At 37.4% G+C, this 18390-nt stretch overlaps 1 protein-coding gene across 5 annotated transcripts in view; it reads right to left on the bottom strand.

Moving 5' to 3' along the window:
* The window catches only part of LOC124426408 (UPF0489 protein C5orf22 homolog), a 445446-nt gene that overhangs the window by 17567 nt on the left and 409489 nt on the right, over positions 1 to 18390 (bottom strand). Inside the window, exons 7-8 of one of the 5 annotated variants that reach the window (XR_006942720.1) lie at positions 7985 to 13043; positions 7159 to 7699 (exon numbers count right to left, since the gene is read on the bottom strand). The exons of 3 other annotated variants lie outside the window; for them this stretch is intronic. Coding sequence is in view for 1 of the 2 variants with exons in the window: in XM_046968075.1 (XP_046824031.1) it covers positions 12791 to 13043 (253 nt within the window). In the remaining variant the exon portion in view is untranslated. Of the gene's footprint in view, positions 1 to 7158; positions 13044 to 18390 lie in introns of those variants that run through there. One more of the 5 variants, XM_046968075.1, reaches the window with a different exon arrangement.

Genomic DNA, 18390 nt, shown 5'->3' with positions numbered 1-18390 from the left:
TGCTAGCCGACGTGTATCAAGGGTTGAGGGAAGGAGGTGGCGGATGGAGGTGGTTTAGCGAGTTACGAGCAATTGCCCACCTCCATTCTGCGCCATTGCTTCCTTCTTTAACCGGCCAGTCACCTTCTCCCGTCGAGAGGCAAACCTTCCCTTAGTTTCGAGGAGGCTGCGAGGGTTGCGGTTGATAGAAACTGATGAAAATTGCGTGATTAACCGAGACCATCTCCCTGGCTCATCAACACGCTCCTGCGACCACAAGGATTGGCATGCCTTCGGGTTATTTAGTGACGGACAATCCCGAAGGACCATAGAAACGTTCTCTCTTCTCTTCTCTTACTTCAACTCGATACTCAAGAGAGAGAGAGAGAGAGAGGGAAAGAGAAAGATTTCTCTTGAAAAGCAGTTCAATATCCCAATCAGTTTCAATGGACCAAACGACCTGTTTTCTGTTGTATCTTCGTCCATGCTTACTACCGGACGAGCAAATATATTGAAAGATCGCGTTTACTACGAGGTTTGGGGATTCTCATTGAAAAGAAAAGACCGAAAAAGATTGTGACTTTCCTTACTTTGTTTTTTAATTTTTTCGTTTCATTCATTTCTCTACTGGACATTGATGTTTTATTTTATATATTTTCTAATTTTTTATTTATTTATTTTTTTTTTTTGTTATTTTGTTATTAAAAATAATATATGAAAATTGTAACGTTGAAATTTTCGATATCTTTTAGTTGGCAGGACGTTTTCTTGAGAAGTTGTAAATGCTATCGGGTAGACGTTGGTAAGGGTACGTTAATAGTCTCCGTTGGCCCGAACTATAGGTCTTCGTCTTTTTATCCCCTTTATTCCACTTAAATCTTCACTGGATCGAATTATCCGACAGTCGCAAAATTACGCGAGCAGAATCAGCGCGAGGAGAGAAACCAAGCGAAAAGCTTAATACGGATAATACGCGGTCGATTGGTTCAATTAAACGAGACCGAACGAATTCGCACGTTTAGTCGTCTATAATTCTTGTAAGAATTTCGATATAAGAGAAAGACAGAGAGAGAGAGAGAGAAAGAGAGAGAGAGAAAGAGTACTCGCGCAAAAAGCGTATACTTTGTACAATTTTTTTGTTGGTAAATTTAGTAATATTTTTATTAGGGTATACGCGTAGTGTACTCACAGGACGAAAATCGTTAGTATCTCGGAGTTTTTTTTCTTCTTTTTTTTTTTTTTTTCATATTTCTCAGCCGCCTTTCCTGCTTCAAGATACGGCGTAATAGTCCCGTTGCTATCTGGCATTGTAATCGGAGGGTGGCAGCATGGCTTCCTGCCGGCGTCCCAGAAAAATTCACGTGGCATCGATATTTGATGATACCGATGGGTGGAGGGTATGTACATTCGACGATGGTTAAGAAAAGAGTGGGGGGGGGGGTAGGGTGGGGCAGGATAACGATCATATTTATTTTCTTCTTGGTTCTTTTTACTCCGCATGAAAAGTTCAAGCTGACGTTTTTGTTTAAAAATCTACTATTTAATAATTAATGCGTTCTCAAAAAAGAGAGGATAAAAGTTAAATAAAGAATATCAAAATGTTTTAAGTGGCATATCTTCTGAACGATTATAACATCGTGGAGGTTGTAAAAATAAATGGTATGGATATAAAATTTGAAATCGGTGTAGTATAGTATTAGTATATATAAGTATAGATATACATATACCCTCTTAACTAAGCGTTACGAGAAGCTTTTCAGTTAACCACGAAACACGTGGCGCCTCGGCCTTGAAGTTTCAGCCCTCCTCGTTCTCGGTAACGGTGGGGTAATGTAATCGGAGTCGCCTAAGTACATTAACTCAGAGGCACGACGGGATATCCCGTTCCTTCGTGGACCACTCTAATTGTCCCTAGCGAGTAACTACATATAACCATGGTATCGCCCTTTACCTTTCTTTTTTCTCACTTCTTATGTACACAACATTAATTTACGATCCGTCATTCAATTAATAAAAGAGCAAATATCCTGCTAAATATCGTATTACTTTGAAAACTTTAATGAAACGAAAGTGCATATATATAACCGTCAATGAAAATTTTTCATATCGAGATCTTTGGAAAAAATTTTGGAGATGAAATACGACCAAAAGAAAAAGAAAAAGAAAAAGAAAAAGAAAAAGAAAAGAAAAGAAAAGTTATTATTTTCGGCGTGCGATATAGATACAAACGCGTTTACCGAAGACAAGTGTTCCGAGCTTTCAGTCAGTATTTAACTTTGAGCGAATGGTCAAAGGAGTTAACGATGTGGTTAGACGATGACGCGACAAGGTGACCGTCCATTGAAATATAAAGAAAAGCATCACGGATAGAAGGAGACTCTTCTGACGTGAGCCGAACCATGAATTGGGTTCAATATTCCGGAATTTCGAAGAATGGCCGTATGGCTTCTGGATCGGCTTAAGAGCAGACCATCTGGAAGATCGTGTCTTCCAAAAGGAGCGGTCACCCTTACGCGTACCTTGTTAATACGTCTAAACCTATGATGATGTAAACGTCCAGAACGGACTTCACGAAGCGTAAGATCGTACGGTCCTTTGACCGTACATAAATAATACCAATCGAACTGGGTAAATCTTCTAAATGATACTTTATTAGGCAAAGAAACGATGAATTTTCAAATTTAATTAATAAGAACGAAGAAGAATAGAGGAATCAATGATTAAGGATATGTAAATCTCGATAATGATCGAATTTGAAAATTGCGTAATCATTGTTCGAAAAGAAGGAACTCGATGAAGATAGAAAGAAAAAAAAAAGGTACGTTCGAAGAAGCGATTGGTCGAGAGAAAGGCCCGGTGTCGGTTGCGCGATTTCGCCTGCGGGCGACATGTGGAGTGGACAGCAGGTGATCTCGATAACGTGCAAGTACGCCTGAAATGTGCTTGTATGTGGTACATGTATACACAAAAGCACGTACCACGGTAATTCTCATACACCTAATGGCACCCACGTGAAACGGCTCTATCATAGATTCGGAAATTCAGAGAATAACGAGAAAGGAAGAGGAAGATCGATTAGTTACCCTATCGATTTCGTGTCTCACCAAGCCGGACGTAGCTGGACGGGGCCGGTCTCGAGACGACTCGACACTGTTTACGAAGCGTCGCTTCACCGACGACGAGTTAATGGCTTCGAAACATTAACTTAATTGCTCGTCGCGTCATACCTGTGTACTCGCGTTTCCTTTTACGACCAACTCGTGCCTCTTCCTGTTTTTTTTTCTTCTTCTTTCTTTTTTCTTTCTATCTCCTTTCTTTCGGTTACATCGATGCCATAATGTAAGCTACATCTTAAAGGAAAATGATTATTCTTTGTCTTATTCCTTTGAATATTTCTCAGGTTGAATTATTTTTATTATCCTTCGAATATATAAGTTATGTCTTTTACTTGAAATATATATGGCTCTAATAAAATACAAATATGTATCTGTCTTTGATATTACGCTAAGCCGATCTCTTTTTGAAGAGCTGTCAGGTGTAAAAGAAAGAAAGAGAGAGAATTCTCGAGTTCATGGAAATAGGAGTGCTATCGAGAAGAGAAAAGCGGCAGGAGAGAGAGAGAGAAAGAGAGAGAGAGAGAGAGAGAAGTGGTAGAACGGAGAAGGAGGGTCGAAGAGGGTCCTTGGCTTTCGCGAGTATTATCTTGTCAGCGCAGATAACGACACCTTGGCGTCGTTCTATAGCTCTCATCAATTATAAATCCCAGTCAGCTCTCACCGCTGATCGCGATATTCCAATCCTACTCCGTAATCGCAGATGGAAACGTCTCGTTATCTCGCCTGTTCACTATTGCAACGAATGGCTACTATGAAAAATTTCTTTGTGAAAGTGAAGGGAAGATAGAAAGACATCTTCCTTTCATCGAATCTCAGCCATGTATTTGTATTAAAACGATAATTTTCAAATTTTTATCCTTTAAAAAAAAAATCTCTGTTAATTTTTAAACTTCATTGCGAAAACTTTGAATTTGTGATTATAATTACGTCATTGATATAGAAGACGTATCAGTGATACCAATGCGGTCACGTTGTATGCCGGAATACCTACGTTACGGCGTAAGCATTATGTAAATCCAGGAGCTGTCAACCCTTCTCCGGTTCCGCGAGCCCGGCTTTCGCTCGAGTATATTTCGTTGCCTGACTTCAGGCGCTAATGAAAATTCAACGCTTATTTTTACAGTCTCACTGTGGAAAGAAATCTTTATCTTCTTTTACAACGACCATGGGATATTTGATTTTCTTTTTCTTTTTTGCTCTTCTTTCTTGATATTGTTTTATATCGTATTAGATGTTAATTTTATGAAAACTAAAATAGAAATTATTCTTCTTAAACTAATTTATAATATAATCGTAAACTTTTGTTTCAAGTAACCAGATATTTTTAGAAATCACAATCAAATATTTTTAGATGAGATTTCGGATTCGAAAAAAAAATTTTGCGGTGAGAGAAGGTGGATGTTAGAAGGGTAAGTTTTACCTAAGGTTACGAACAATCGCCGCTAGGTTCGCCATCATCGAAAAAAGTTACCCTTCAGAAAAGTATTCTACTGCATCGATGCGATCGAGTTTCTAGGGGGTTGAACTGTTTTATCGACATTGCGGTGTTCTCATAAGGGTGAGAGGTATCCTTTATAGTCTTACCACCAGATCGATCTGGCGTGTCTTGGAACATAGAAAATATGAGTCTATTCTTCCGTATAGAAATTCTGCGAAGAGAAAAATTGTATTGACAAGAAAACAAAAAAGAAAAGATGAAAAAGAAAAGCGATTGATACATGCCTACATCTTTTTAAGAGGTACGGAATTAAATTTTAATTACGTTTGAAAAAAAATCGAGGTACCTTCGGTCTTCGCTCGGCACGCTCGACTTTTCCCTTCGGCTTTTCCCTTCGCCGTGATTAAACTTTATGAGACGTCATTAGCCTCTTCAACGCCTTCTCTTGACTTTCCCTTTTCCGTTATACCAATGTAAAGGAATTATATACTTTAATAACGAGGTCTTGATTTTCTCTTCGATATCTCAGGAGGAATGCAATTTTTATTCAGATATTTGACGATAAATATCATTCGTTTATTCGATATTCCTCGTCTGATATGAACGTATTCATAATAATTTTTAATTTTCATTTAAACAAACGTGATAAAAGCGTTCTCACGAAAATCATACATACTGCGTGATTTTGAAAATCAAAGACTTTGCGCAAGTGCAAACGCAAGCGCAACCTTTCAGATATTTTCTTTCTTTTTTTTTCTCTTTTTTTTTTTTGCATAGGTACATAGGCACGTAAAGGTAACGTAACGTAAACTCTCTTTCTTACGGTCGCTGCTAGGGATATATGAATAAAGGGGGGAGGGCCGAAATATCTCAAGCGTGTAATAAAGTACCGAGAAAAATGTCGAAACTCGAAACCGAGACGAAGCTGCGAGGTGTATAATGTACGAGTATCATACGTCACAATCAACTGCACGCGGCGCCAAACGCTTATTTCTCCGATAGCGCCGGCGCCCTATGAAATTACAGCAACGTTGACTTACTACGCTCGCGAAAGGACAATCTGACGCAGGTTAAACTCGGTTACAACCATGCTGCCACGCTTTAGAGATTATTTTCTCGCGTGTACACGCTCGAAATGTTATACTCACGGATGTCAGTTACAGTTTAATAGATGAAATATATTTACCCCGTAGCATCTCGCAAATACTTTGGAAATTCATTTTTCGAAACAGCTCTTTTTCATTTCTTTGAATTCGATTCTTTTCGTCGAAATTGACAAGATTAACGTTATTCCCCGACATAAATGGAATTAAAATGCGTGAAGGAATAACGACCGGTCCAACGAGTTTGTTTGCAACGATCGGAATAATATCGGAACTATGGTTTTATCTTGGTAAACTATCGAATATATCAAATACCATATGCTAATAATTCACGGATGGGCCGGTATAAAAAATAGGATGCAGGGTCTCGGTTAGAATAAACGTATCCTATCCTGCGTATTATCCTCGCAAGGACGAGTAAGGGCAGGATCGTATTATGGTACGCGTTTCTTTTCTCTTATATACATATTATTCTCTGAACATCTAAGAGAGAAAGAGAGAAAGGATATGGAAAGGAGAGAGGATGAGGAAAGGGAGGGGAGAGGAGGGGAACACGTCAGGTAGACATTTTAAGCGGCTCCGAGAAAAACGAGAGTTAAAGAGGAGAGATAGGGTCGCGTTGCCTTTCCACGCGTATCGCGAGCCGAGAAGCATCTCCGCGATATTATGGCTGTCCGATCGAATCGATCGTCGGCTCGTTTAACCGGATTTTCGATATATAAAAGCAAACTCCCGATGGAAAGGGGTAAAATAAATGGTATCGTGTGGCTGTTAAATCTCAAATCGTAAACTTATTTTTCGTAACGAAGACGTCAGAATGAAATACGTAAAGGATATCGCACGATATTCAACAATCTTTTTTCTTTTTTCTTTTTTTTCCCCTTAAATAACGAATAATCATTTATTTATCTTCGATGATTATAAAATCAATGATTAATATCGAATGATTATTTATTATTTCGAAATAATAACGGAGGAAATAAATTCTATGCTGTATTAGTATTATTTGTTTATTTATATTTAACTTTATAATATTTTGTAGGATGTTTCAAAGGTTATAGCATATCGAAAGATACGAAACGAAATTTAGACGGAGTACCGAGAATGTTTCGTTCTGTGTCGGCATACGCATGGGATTAAAAATCCAATTTGCTTTTCAAAAAGAAAAAGAAGAAAAAAAAAGCAACGAACGAGGTCAGTGGTGTAGGAATGGCCACTGGCTTTGAACGACGCGTTCGTTGATTGATCCAGACCCGGCTCCAGAACCCATCAATTGGTCGAATTCATCCCTCTCGAGTAGGCGGGGTGGACGCATTTCTGCTTCCACCCTCCGCGTACGAGGGTGCGTTTGTCATCAAACGGCTCGGCCATGCTTGAAATTTTGGCCGATACAGCCATGGAATATCGATATTCCCTGCTGGCATTCCTGGATTCCTTAAGGATGACATCAAAGTACAGGCTATTGCTAAAAATTGTATCCCATAATGTTTCCATTCGTAATGAAGAATATATATCACTATTATTTTTATCTTTCATTAACGATATATCTTTATTAAGAAATATACAAAGTCTCAATTTTATTTCAACATCCATCGCAGCGTCATTGAAATTTTTTGATTTAATTCATCGATCGAGACATTCTTTCTAGCGTTACTCTTTCGTCCTATATACACACACACACACACACACACACATATATATATATATATATATATATAACTTTTCGTTGGCTTACGATCAGAAGGGAGACTCCCGTGAAATTGGGCTTGTGCGGTGTCGAAGGAAGGAAATAATGCGGGAGTACGATGAAGTCTACCGAAAGAGAATCGAGTCTTGAGTACGTTGCTCGCGCTGATACGTTCTGCCATGAAACGAGGCGAGACTTCGTTCCTTGAGCTTGATGCTCCGCGGCTTAGAGCTCTCTTAACTTACCATTCCACTCGAGAAATAAATCTTCGGCCTCGAGCTCTACATCACCGCTTGGCAAGCAATTTAGGCCCCGGCGATAACTCATACGTTCATCGATAGTCTCTCGTCTCATACAAACATATATCTTATCGCAACTGAAAGAGAAAGTTATACAAGAACGGGTAAAGAGAAACTACGTAAATTGAATTTCGAGAATGTCTACTAATAGATAGGGGGGATCGATAAACAAGTAACTATTGCTACGATAGATAAATAAACATTTAACCAATCGAGGATATATAATGAATAATTCTGTTATGATAATAGTAGTAGTTCTCGTTTTCGCGATTAATTAAAATTTTTTATGCCTTGAGAGTAGGATTTTTTTCTATTACCGGAAAAGGAATCGTACGTTACGTAAGCATATCCTTCGTTCTTACATAAGAAAAACCGATGGTACATCGTAGTTGTACGTCTTTGCATATAATTAGAATACCATTGAACCGACCCCCATTGGAGGCCTTTTCATCGTGAAAAAGCAGGATGGAATCGGTAGGGCAGGATTGCTAGCATCCGAGACGAAGGGACGTCTCCTTTTCGTCTTTTCTCTCTCTCTCTCTCTTTCTCTCTCTCTCTCTCTCTCTCTCTCTTTTTCTTTTCTTTTTTTTCGATCCACGCATAAAAAGAGGTCTCTCCTCCAAGGAAAAGGGTTGAAGGCTCCTTCCTGGTTTTACAGATACACATTCACAGTGACATGTAGGATCCTGTACGAAGGGTCCAGGGCTGTATCGTTGGATGTTTATTAAAACCCATTGTTATGAATTATTTTATCTATTATGAATATCTTGTACTTGCACAATCCTGCAAAAGCCAATGATTCATCTAGTAACATGTAACCTGTTTTAAAAAAATTTTTCCGCAAGTTCAAACATGATATATGATGATATTCGCACATTGACGAAAACTTAATCTTTTTATTTATTACGTTTTATTACGTTTACCTATTAGAATGGTAAAAAAGGGAGAAAAAGAAGAGAATAGATACGTTCCTGCGGAAGCAACCCTTTCCTTCCTGGGCCCTTTTCTATTTCTTTCTTTCTTTCTTTCTTGAAAATCCGGATAAATTATGCATGCAGGTAGTCTGGTATTGTACGGTCGCTCACCTCAGCGGGGCCCGATGATAAATTATTGCACATTGAGAAGTTCGAGGACTAACGAGGGTTCTAAATTTGAATATCCTTCCTCGCGCTTTTCATTCTCACGACTCGCTCCTTCTTCCTCTCAATCATTTTCATCTGCTCTCGTTCTCTCTCTCTTTCTCTCTCTCTCTCTCTCTCTCTCTCTCTCTCTCTCTCTCTTTCTCTCTCGATCCAACGCAATTTTGGCAATCCTGTGGTGTACCTGAGGAGACCGCGAACGTACAATGACTCTCTGATTTGATTTATCGAACGATTTCTCTCGCGTGTTACCGTTTGCATACGTTATTGCGAATCACTGACTCAGGAAACGACGAAAAGTCAGAGCAAAGCAAAATTATCGAATTAACTTATTGCTCGTAATTTATTATTTTGAAAAAAGAACGATATATATATATATATATATAATATCATAATATATATTTATGATAATATATATCTAATATAACATAGAGAAAAAATTGGCAGCGATAAAGTTCGCTGTTCTTTACTTTATCGTTCATAAAAAAAAAGAAAGGAAAGAAAAAGAAAAAGAGAAACGAAAAGAAGAAAAAGAAGAAGAAGAAGAAGAAAAAGAAGAAGACAAAAAAAAATAACATGAGCTAAGGTATGCTTGATAATTCGTATAAAAGTACGTCGTGTTTCTAGGTCACCGATATGAACCCGCCTATCGTAGCATAAAGCACGCTCTCACATAAACAATTCAAGAGCAGTTTGGTGGTCAATGATGGCGGTGATGGTAGTGTTAGTGTTGGTATTGGTGGTGGTGGTAGTAGTAACTGTGAAGGGAGTTACGATGGCCGCCGTTTACGAACGGAATATCCCTATCGTGATAGAAAAAAAAAAAACTAATGAGCTTCCTCGTTCATCCCCACCATCGAAGCTTCTTTTTTTTTTTCTTTCTCTCCACTCTATGTTAGCGAAGAGAAAGGGAAGAAGGAAGGGGGAGAGAAGGGGAAATACCCCACGCGAGTGATTTGCATATACGGCCAGCCGGCTGCACGATGTGACTCAGTTTCATCGACGAGGGGTTAAGTCGAGTTGTCCCTCCACTTTAATGAACTACCGTTCAAGATGTGTCGTTTTCTGTGCTTTTTTCTCCTCTCTCTTTCTCTCTCTCTCTCTCTTTCTCTCTCTCTTTCTCTCTCGCTATTGTAAAGGTAAGAGTACGAGTTGTATAATACGAGCAAAGAGAATAGAAAACAGATCTGAAGGTTCTGAAAGAACGCCCTTGTACTATCCTTTATTTATATTGTGCTTTCATTCTCTCTCTCTCTCTACCTCTCTCTCTCTCTCTCTTTTCTAAAAGAGTGTAAACTGTGAATTATCGTGACGTAACCTTAATGAAGATCACTTCCCTGTGTATAATGTTTACGATAATAGGACAAATAGAACGAAAGAAATATTCTAAACTTACATACGTACGTACACGATCGTACAGTGTGACTTTAGACTCGAAGAGAGAAACATCGAGTATCTTCAAAGGATTTATAGATATAAGTAAAGTATTTGGAAATTTGTTATATTAATAATTTGTAATAATTCTCTTAGAACGTATCGTGTTAATCAAGTTGAGATTATTTGAAATAATTTGTTTCGAATCGTGATTGAAAAGACGAAAAACATGTTTCTAATTGATATTATTATTTTATTGATCGAATTCACGTTAATTTGTCGGCCTTGAAATGAAATTCGAAAGAATGTCGTTAATGTACACGAAGTTAACGAAGAAAAATTGTTTTTTTTTTTTTTTTTTTTTTTTTTTTTTTTTTTTTTTTTTTTTTTTTGAAGAAAAACTGAATGTTCGCGTAAAAGGAATCGTCAGCGATGAGCTCGTTCGTTGTTAATTAACAAATTTCTTTCGTTTAAGAAACACTTCACGGTGCGCCGATGTTAAACGCATTGTTCTAAAGGATACACTAAAGGTTTTCTCTCGAGTTGAGATATTAGATTAGCACGTCACAAGAAATAATTTTCCCTCGTCTCGAGTTTTTACTTTTACGCGACATCCCCGAACAACGCAGCACTTGGTGGCGTTTTATTAATTACTGATAGGAGTTAAACGAAGGAGAGACTCGTTTAGGCGGATGGAGTCGACGTGCCGCGGCCATGTTGACGCCTGCGTGTCAGCCAGCCAAGGCAGGAGTTGCCTCGAGGGCGTCGCGTTTTACGCGGGGTCAGGAAAGGGTGAGTTTCTGCGCGCAGGACACGATTCTCAGAAAAAGTATTGACGAGAAACTTGGAAAAAGTACAAATTCGAAACTTCCTCCCGTCGACATTTTTCTTTTCTTTTTTCTTTTTTCTTTCTTTTTTCCTTTTTTTTGCTATTGTCTTTTCATTTATCGTTAGATAATAATAATAATAATTCCTTTAATTAAATCATCCATTCCGTCTTTCATTTAAAAGTTTTACATGCATTCGTTTATAATGAAATGTGATAATATAAAATAAAATTATTCCCAAAGTTTTATTCGACGAATGTATTGAACCTTCTCAATTTGTTTTTCTTTTATCATATTACGTTTTATCGTTCAACGAAATATTTTTCTACGTGTTTCTTTGTTAAGAATTACATATTACTCATATAATGTACATACGTACGTTTTGAATTCCGGCAGACTCGCGCGTGTATGATAAAGGAGTGAAATATAGTCCAACTACGAGACGTGGAAGAATTGAAAGTATTCGGCGAAATATACTGTCTAACCGAAGACGGATTGAATCTAGCGGAGGATATTCACACACACAAGGATAACATATTAAACAAGCTTGTGTATATATGTAAGCGCGTAGATACATATACCTACATATACAATATGTGTACATATATATATATATATATATATATATATATATATGTATATATATATATATATATAGACATATATATAGGCAGATGGGACGCAGACGCCGGCGTCGCGACGTTCGACGGTACAGTTCCCGTTGGACGGTCCTTCGAGATGGCAGGATTCGTTTCTGGATCCTCTCTCAGTCCTTCCTACGCCCTCGTCCTGGCACCAACGTTCTTTTCCCCAATCTTTTTTCGGGAAGACAAAGTTTTCGAAAGAATGAACTTCCGTGAAACGTTGACTCTTATTACCTTCGTGATGTCTTTCAAAACGTCGTGAAAAAGAAGCTATTAGAAAAAATAATTTCCATAAAGATGTCACAGCTTTTATTTTTTTATTTTTTTTTCTGTTTTTCTCTCTCTCTCTCTCTCTCTCTTTCTCTCTCTTTCTTTCTCTTTATTTTCTTCTCTTTTACGTGCGTGTTTTGATTAGTGACAAATCAAAAGATTACAATTTGTTTGTATTTCTGTTTTTCACGATTTCTATCTTCGCCGATTATTTACACGTTTTATTTTTTAAGAGATTAGATCGTCCGAAGTTTTATTACAAATTTCACGTAAAATATCTTTGAAAATTTCTTTGATAAAAATAAAAAAATAATCACATAGGACAGTGTTTCTCGTTACAAGCGTAAGAGCGAGCGCGCCAAATACCTCCAAGGAGAGTCAACAGCTGATTGTTTCCCTTCCGTGGCGCTGCATCGTGTCTTCGTTTTGAATTAATTACGTCACTAGGTACCACCCCACCATGCTCGACCTTCTCCGTGCTCTTAATAACTCGCCCTCCCACTCTCTGCTCTCCCCCACTCGTTTCATTTTCACTTTCTCTTCATTACTCTCTCTCTCTCTCTCTGTCTTTCTCTCTCTCTCTCTCTCTCGTTCTCTTTCTCTTTTTGTTATCATGACCTTCCTTTCGTGTTAGCCCTTGATTGTCCTCTCACATAGTTTCTACATTTACTTTGTACATTTTATGTATTAACGAACGATCCTTTCGTGTTCGATCATTTCTACGTATTATGAAGAAAATTTGACGAATTTCGAAGAACTTAAGAAGACACCGAAAAACGATGCGTTTTCTGAGTAAGTACCTTTTAAAAATTATATCAATTATTTATATTTGTTTTTTTCTTTTTTTTTCCGATTTATAGACGTCATTGCGTAAACAAATAAAATTGCACAAAGAATTTATTGGCGAAAATTCTTCAATGTTTGTTGTTCCTGACAGAAGTCTCGTTTGATACGTTATTAACGAGGACCGATCGAAATATTATATTTGTATTGGAATAATGAATAGAATTTTCTCTGTGGGCGGAGCGAAGCAGAGAGTACAGAAACTTGATAAACGAATTATGGGTTACTTCAGACGGGAACGGAACGCTTAATTTAAAAAACCGAAGGAAAATCGTAAGAAAAACCAGAAGTGTCGACAGGCGGTGCGTCCTTCTTTTTGGATTTCTAAAAGAAGCAAAATATTCGCGATAAGTGTTGTTCTTACGAAAGAAAATATATATCTATCTATATATATATATATATATATATAATGTCTCGTTGAACTTTGATTTAATTATATAACAAAAATTAAATGAAACCAAATAATATTAGATTAATCAGATAAATTGTTTTTCGTAATCACAAAACAGAAAATCACAAATAGAAAACGATATTTGAATAAACAAGACGCACGTTGTTTATTTCAATATCATTTCCAAATTTTCTCACCGATATTATACTATTTAATTTTTCGCGAAATACGTGTCACAGAAACGTCAGTCTTCAGCCAGATATCGTGCTAAACTGACAGAACGATTTAGGTAACGGAAAGCCGCGAGGTCGTTTCGCCGTCTGTCCGAAGCGGAAGGTGGGGAGGAAGACACCGGTTGCACTCATCAACCCTTCCCTCCCTCCCTCTTTCTCTCTCACTTACTTACTCTCTTTCTCCCCTCTCTTTCTTTTTTTACTCGGTCTACATCGACCTTCAGCCCTTCCCCTCCACCCTTTCGAGAAAAGCTCCACGTACTTTGCATGTATAATTGAACCTCGTTGGAAGTCCAATTAGTAAAACTAAGAGAGATTACTTACGTATATTTAAAAAATACATGTATAGCAATACTAATACACATAATATATATATATATATATATATATATATATATATATATGTTTGTATGTGTAATATAATTTATACGTGATATTGTTAGGATTTATTTAACGGAAACAAACAATAAGAAAAAAAAAAGATACGCAAGTTGCTTCTTCAAAGGTCTCACGCTTACCGTCGAAGAAAAGGGTTAAGATGAAATATAGTATCTCCATCGAGAAAGTTTTCCTGATCCTTAGACCGTTCAAATATCTATCGAAGGTTCCCTTCTCCGTTTGCCCGTACCTTTTGGTCGGGCCACGGGGTGGAGGACGGGCGGGCGGGATTCACCCTACGAGGCACCCCGTTGTCGCTTTCTTTGTATATCCGCTCGAATAATGAATTATATTTTTCTCTTCCAGCGAAGCATAGATTATAATATTTTTTAGTATCTATAAAAAGCGTGTGGAAGAGCCGTTGGTATGCCCCGATGTTTCTCTATCCCTCTTTCTCTTCGTAGATCGGACAAGAGCGCGAGAAAGAGAAAGAGAGAGAGAGAGAGAGAGAAAGAAAGATAAAAGAAGGGGCTGGTAAAAAAGGGTGTCTAACGCGAGATCCTCACATAAATAATCAGGGCGAGTCTCTACCTGGCTGGCGCGGCTTTGCATACACGCTAACTAACTCCAGCTTGGAGAGACATACAGGGGCACGACATATGCAGTGGGTTGACCCTATCTGTGTTTAATGACCCGCCAATAGATCGTTCTTTGCATGGACTTCCTTTCTTTTCTCTTTTTTTTTTTTATCCACTTTCCATAGCACACGCGTACCATCATGAGAGAGAAAGATAGATAGATAGATAGAGAGAGAGAGAGAGAGAGAGAGAGAGAGAGCGAGAAAGAGAGTGAGTTATCGTTGAGTTCCATGACAAAGATACGGTGTAGTGTAATCCAAAAATGTTATCGAAAAAAGTCAAATAAAAGATAAAAATATCTTATTCGATGACGTAGATATTGAAATCCAGCGAGGATCAAAAAAAAAAAAAAAAGAAAAATGGCTAGAACTAATATATATGATAGCGAAACACTTGAGTCAGAGAACATCAAATTGAGAAGGCTTTTTTCGTAAGTAAGCGTTTTACTTGGCAGCCTGTTCCACACATGGCGCCACGAAGAACCCCTTTTGCCCGGTATTTTCGGTTTCCGTCTGTGCCAGGTCGAGGTAATGTTTTAGATCTTATCCCTGAAATTATACGTCTGTCTGCTTGTCTGCTCCTACTCCAGGACCCTCAGGACGTTGGCACGCGGTATCAAACGCTAATCGCATGCCACGTCCTTTCCTTTTCCCTTATTCTCTTCCGTTCTGCTTTGCTTTACGTCTTCATTTTTTTTTCTTTTCTTTTCTTTCCTTCCTTTTCCCATCCTGTGGGATAAAGCCAACGACACGTCCATCCACACGTCTCATTCAGGACGACAAGTAGAAAAAGATAAAGGAAATATTCTTTTTTCCTTTTTTTTTTTTTTAATATTATTTTTATTCCTATTTTCTTTCTCTCTCTATCTTTTTCTTTTTTTGGGGAGGGTGGGGAGGAGTCGTTTAACTCTTTATATTATTAATCGCACGTCAAATTTTAGAATTTTACGTTCAATTAAAGCAACAATAAAAAAAAAAAAAAAAAAAAAACATTAAAAATTAATACGGGCAATCATTCGAATGTTCCAAAGTTCTGTTTTAATAATCTGAGCCACGTCGATTAGTGGTCGTAATTTCCGTGAAACGGTTGGATTAACAGCGACGCTCAAGGCGCAAGCGCAACGGATCACGCGGGACTACTAAGTCGGTCCTATCTTTTGCTTCAGCGTTATTATGCAACAAGTTGCTTTAGCCGCCCTCTCTGCTCGCTTTTAGCCATCGGTTACCCGCGGTTATTAAGGGTGTCGTTTTCATTGGGCAACGTACTACTACCCACATGTGCCGAGTACTTTATGTCGTCTTTAAAGGCGATAGTTGATTACGAGAGTTTCTCTTAACGCTGTATGCTTTAAAATTCCTACTATCACTTGTACGATCTACATATATATATATATTTATTAAATATAATATTGGAAAATTTGAAAGAAAAGAAAAAAAAGATAAATTTAAAGACATTTCGTTAAGATTTAAAAAGATTACATAAATATAGATTTCTTACGAAGATGAGTATTAAAAGATTTTCATTTTATTTTTAATATTTATTCGTAAAATTTTATAAAATGCAATTCGCAAATCGACCGTTAAAACTCGATATTGCCGTATAAGAGAAAAGTTGTACGCTCGATTAAGAACGCTTATAGGGGGGTAGATTTTTGATTTATACCTCGAATTCAACCCTTTCTTACGTAAGCGCATTGAATACGCTCTCGACGTAATCGTATGCATTTTATCGGGACTTTGCTCGTAGATTTTTTTTTTCCTTTTATACGTGAGAAGCGTTATTTTAAAACGTTCGAAACGCGTGACGCGCGTGCTTAGGGCCGTAATAAATTTCAACGATCAACATGAAAAAAATGTCGCTCTTATGTTCCGACATACGTTTGGGAAAGGGTCAAATCGAGCGAAAGGTGTATCTTCGAAAGGTTCGATCTTACAAAGAGCCAGAACTGTTCGTTAGGGCAAAGAGAAGCTAGTTGCTGCTACCTGATGTTTGAAGTGGTGCAAATATTTAACGCGATAAGTGTAGCCCCTTTTCTCTCACATACAATACGGTATGGGAGGAAACGTTTGTTTGTTTAACTAAGACGATGATACGACCACTTTCGAGTGTTTGATAAAGGATAAAAAGCAACTGTCGAATCAGAAAATAAACTCATGCTAAAAGGCCTCAAGTTAAAGCTTTAACGAGTAATTCGTCTAATTTTATAACTTATAGCTTGCAATCCGTAAATTTATACGACAAAATTTTTCAATCATAATATCTTGACTCGAGACAAAATTAATATACATATAATTATCCAACGATAACTACTTAGTTTTATTAAAAATAAAATTATACTATGCTTACATATATAGATGGATATATACTAGTAAAATAAAATGTAAAATCGAGTCTATATGGTATATGTTATCAATAATAATCCAATGCCTAACGATCTCATGAGAAATCTTTCTATGCAATCATACAAGTTCGCCTATTTCCTTTCTAAAAACGAAATGGATAGGATACGTGGATACTACGGATTATTATTAATATGTATATATATATATATATATATATATATATATATATATATATACGTATTTGTATGTGTATGTATTCATATATTCATATATCCATACGTGTATTGGTAAGAACATGTAAAAGTCACACACTTATGTGCACATAAAAGCTAGAGTTCTCACACGTGTGCGTCACTCTCCCGAATATATGTATTACGTACGTTGTTCAATTTCACGACGTCTAGCTTCAATTCAGTCGGCGGATTTTCCACCATTACTCGAGCATGCTTCCTCCTCTCTCTCTCTCTCTCTCTCTCCATCCTTTTTTCTTCCTTCATTCGTTCACTCGCTCGCGCTCCTTGCCGGTTTCAGTGACGGTGCAACACTTTCTGCAGGAAGACAAATTGGAAATATCTCCTCGCGAAATACAGCCGTACTGCAGCCTTCGACTCACTGAAATATATATATATATATATATATATATATATATATATATATATATATATGTGTGTGTATATACGGGAGCGACAAAAGTATATCCATTCGTACCGACTCGTTATTAAATATCCATCCACTGTGTGGATCGAAATCTAAAAACGACCAACCACGTAAGACGACCTGAATCGTGAACTCGACGAATTATTTATCGAACTAAATGTATTGTCTACCTTAGAATAGAAAAATTAATTAAATTCTTTTAATTTAATCTGGATTAAATCGGCTTATTCGTGAGATCGATAATAATAATTTTAGGATATACGGATTATACCGCTATGGTCTTTAAACATTTTTCTTTTGGTACGTAACAAAGATTGATAATAAAATGCATCATTAGTGGATAAAAAGAGGTTAGGATTAGAGTCTGCCGAGGCGGAGATTTGACGGATTGAAAGAGAGAGTATGTTTCGTATAGGAAGGGTAGAACCAAGTTTTCAGAGACAGCACCATTAATAATCGGAAACCAATATAATGGTGCATTAAAGGACAGTGTAACTTTTGAGACCCATGTAAAAGATCCCGAGGGATACCCCAGTATAGAATCGCAGTAAAAATGTTTATACCAATGGCAAAATGGCAGGTAATCGAGTCGTAGGTCAATGTACTTTTTCTTTTTTTCCTTTTTTTTTTTTTGTTCTTTACAAAGAGATTTTCTGGTAATTTCTTAAACGTTGTTGTGCTAACTTATAACTCGGATTTTGAAAAACTTAGTTTGTAAACAATTGAACTCTGTGAAATCTGTTAAATGACAAAGGAAGAACAGTATCCGTATTGTATATCGTGTCCGTTTTAGTGATGCGATTAGAGGGCAGGTTCACAAGAGAATTCGTGTCCGTTTTCAAAGCGATCTCGAAACATGGTTATCTCCTGCTCCAGTACACTCAGGTAGCAAAATCTGAAGCATCGTTCCTGGGTGAAACCCTCTCTTCGGGAAAGGAACAAACACAATAGCGCATGAAAAAGAGGATGAGAATGAGAGAGAGTAAGAGAGAAAGAGAGAGAGAGAGAGAGAGAGAGAGAGAGAGAGAGTAA

Source organism: Vespa crabro, chromosome 1 (assembly GCF_910589235.1).
Source record: "Vespa crabro chromosome 1, iyVesCrab1.2, whole genome shotgun sequence".
Lineage (NCBI taxonomy): Eukaryota > Metazoa > Arthropoda > Insecta > Hymenoptera > Vespidae > Vespa > Vespa crabro.
This window is presented reverse-complemented; position numbering and strand designations above follow the sequence as displayed.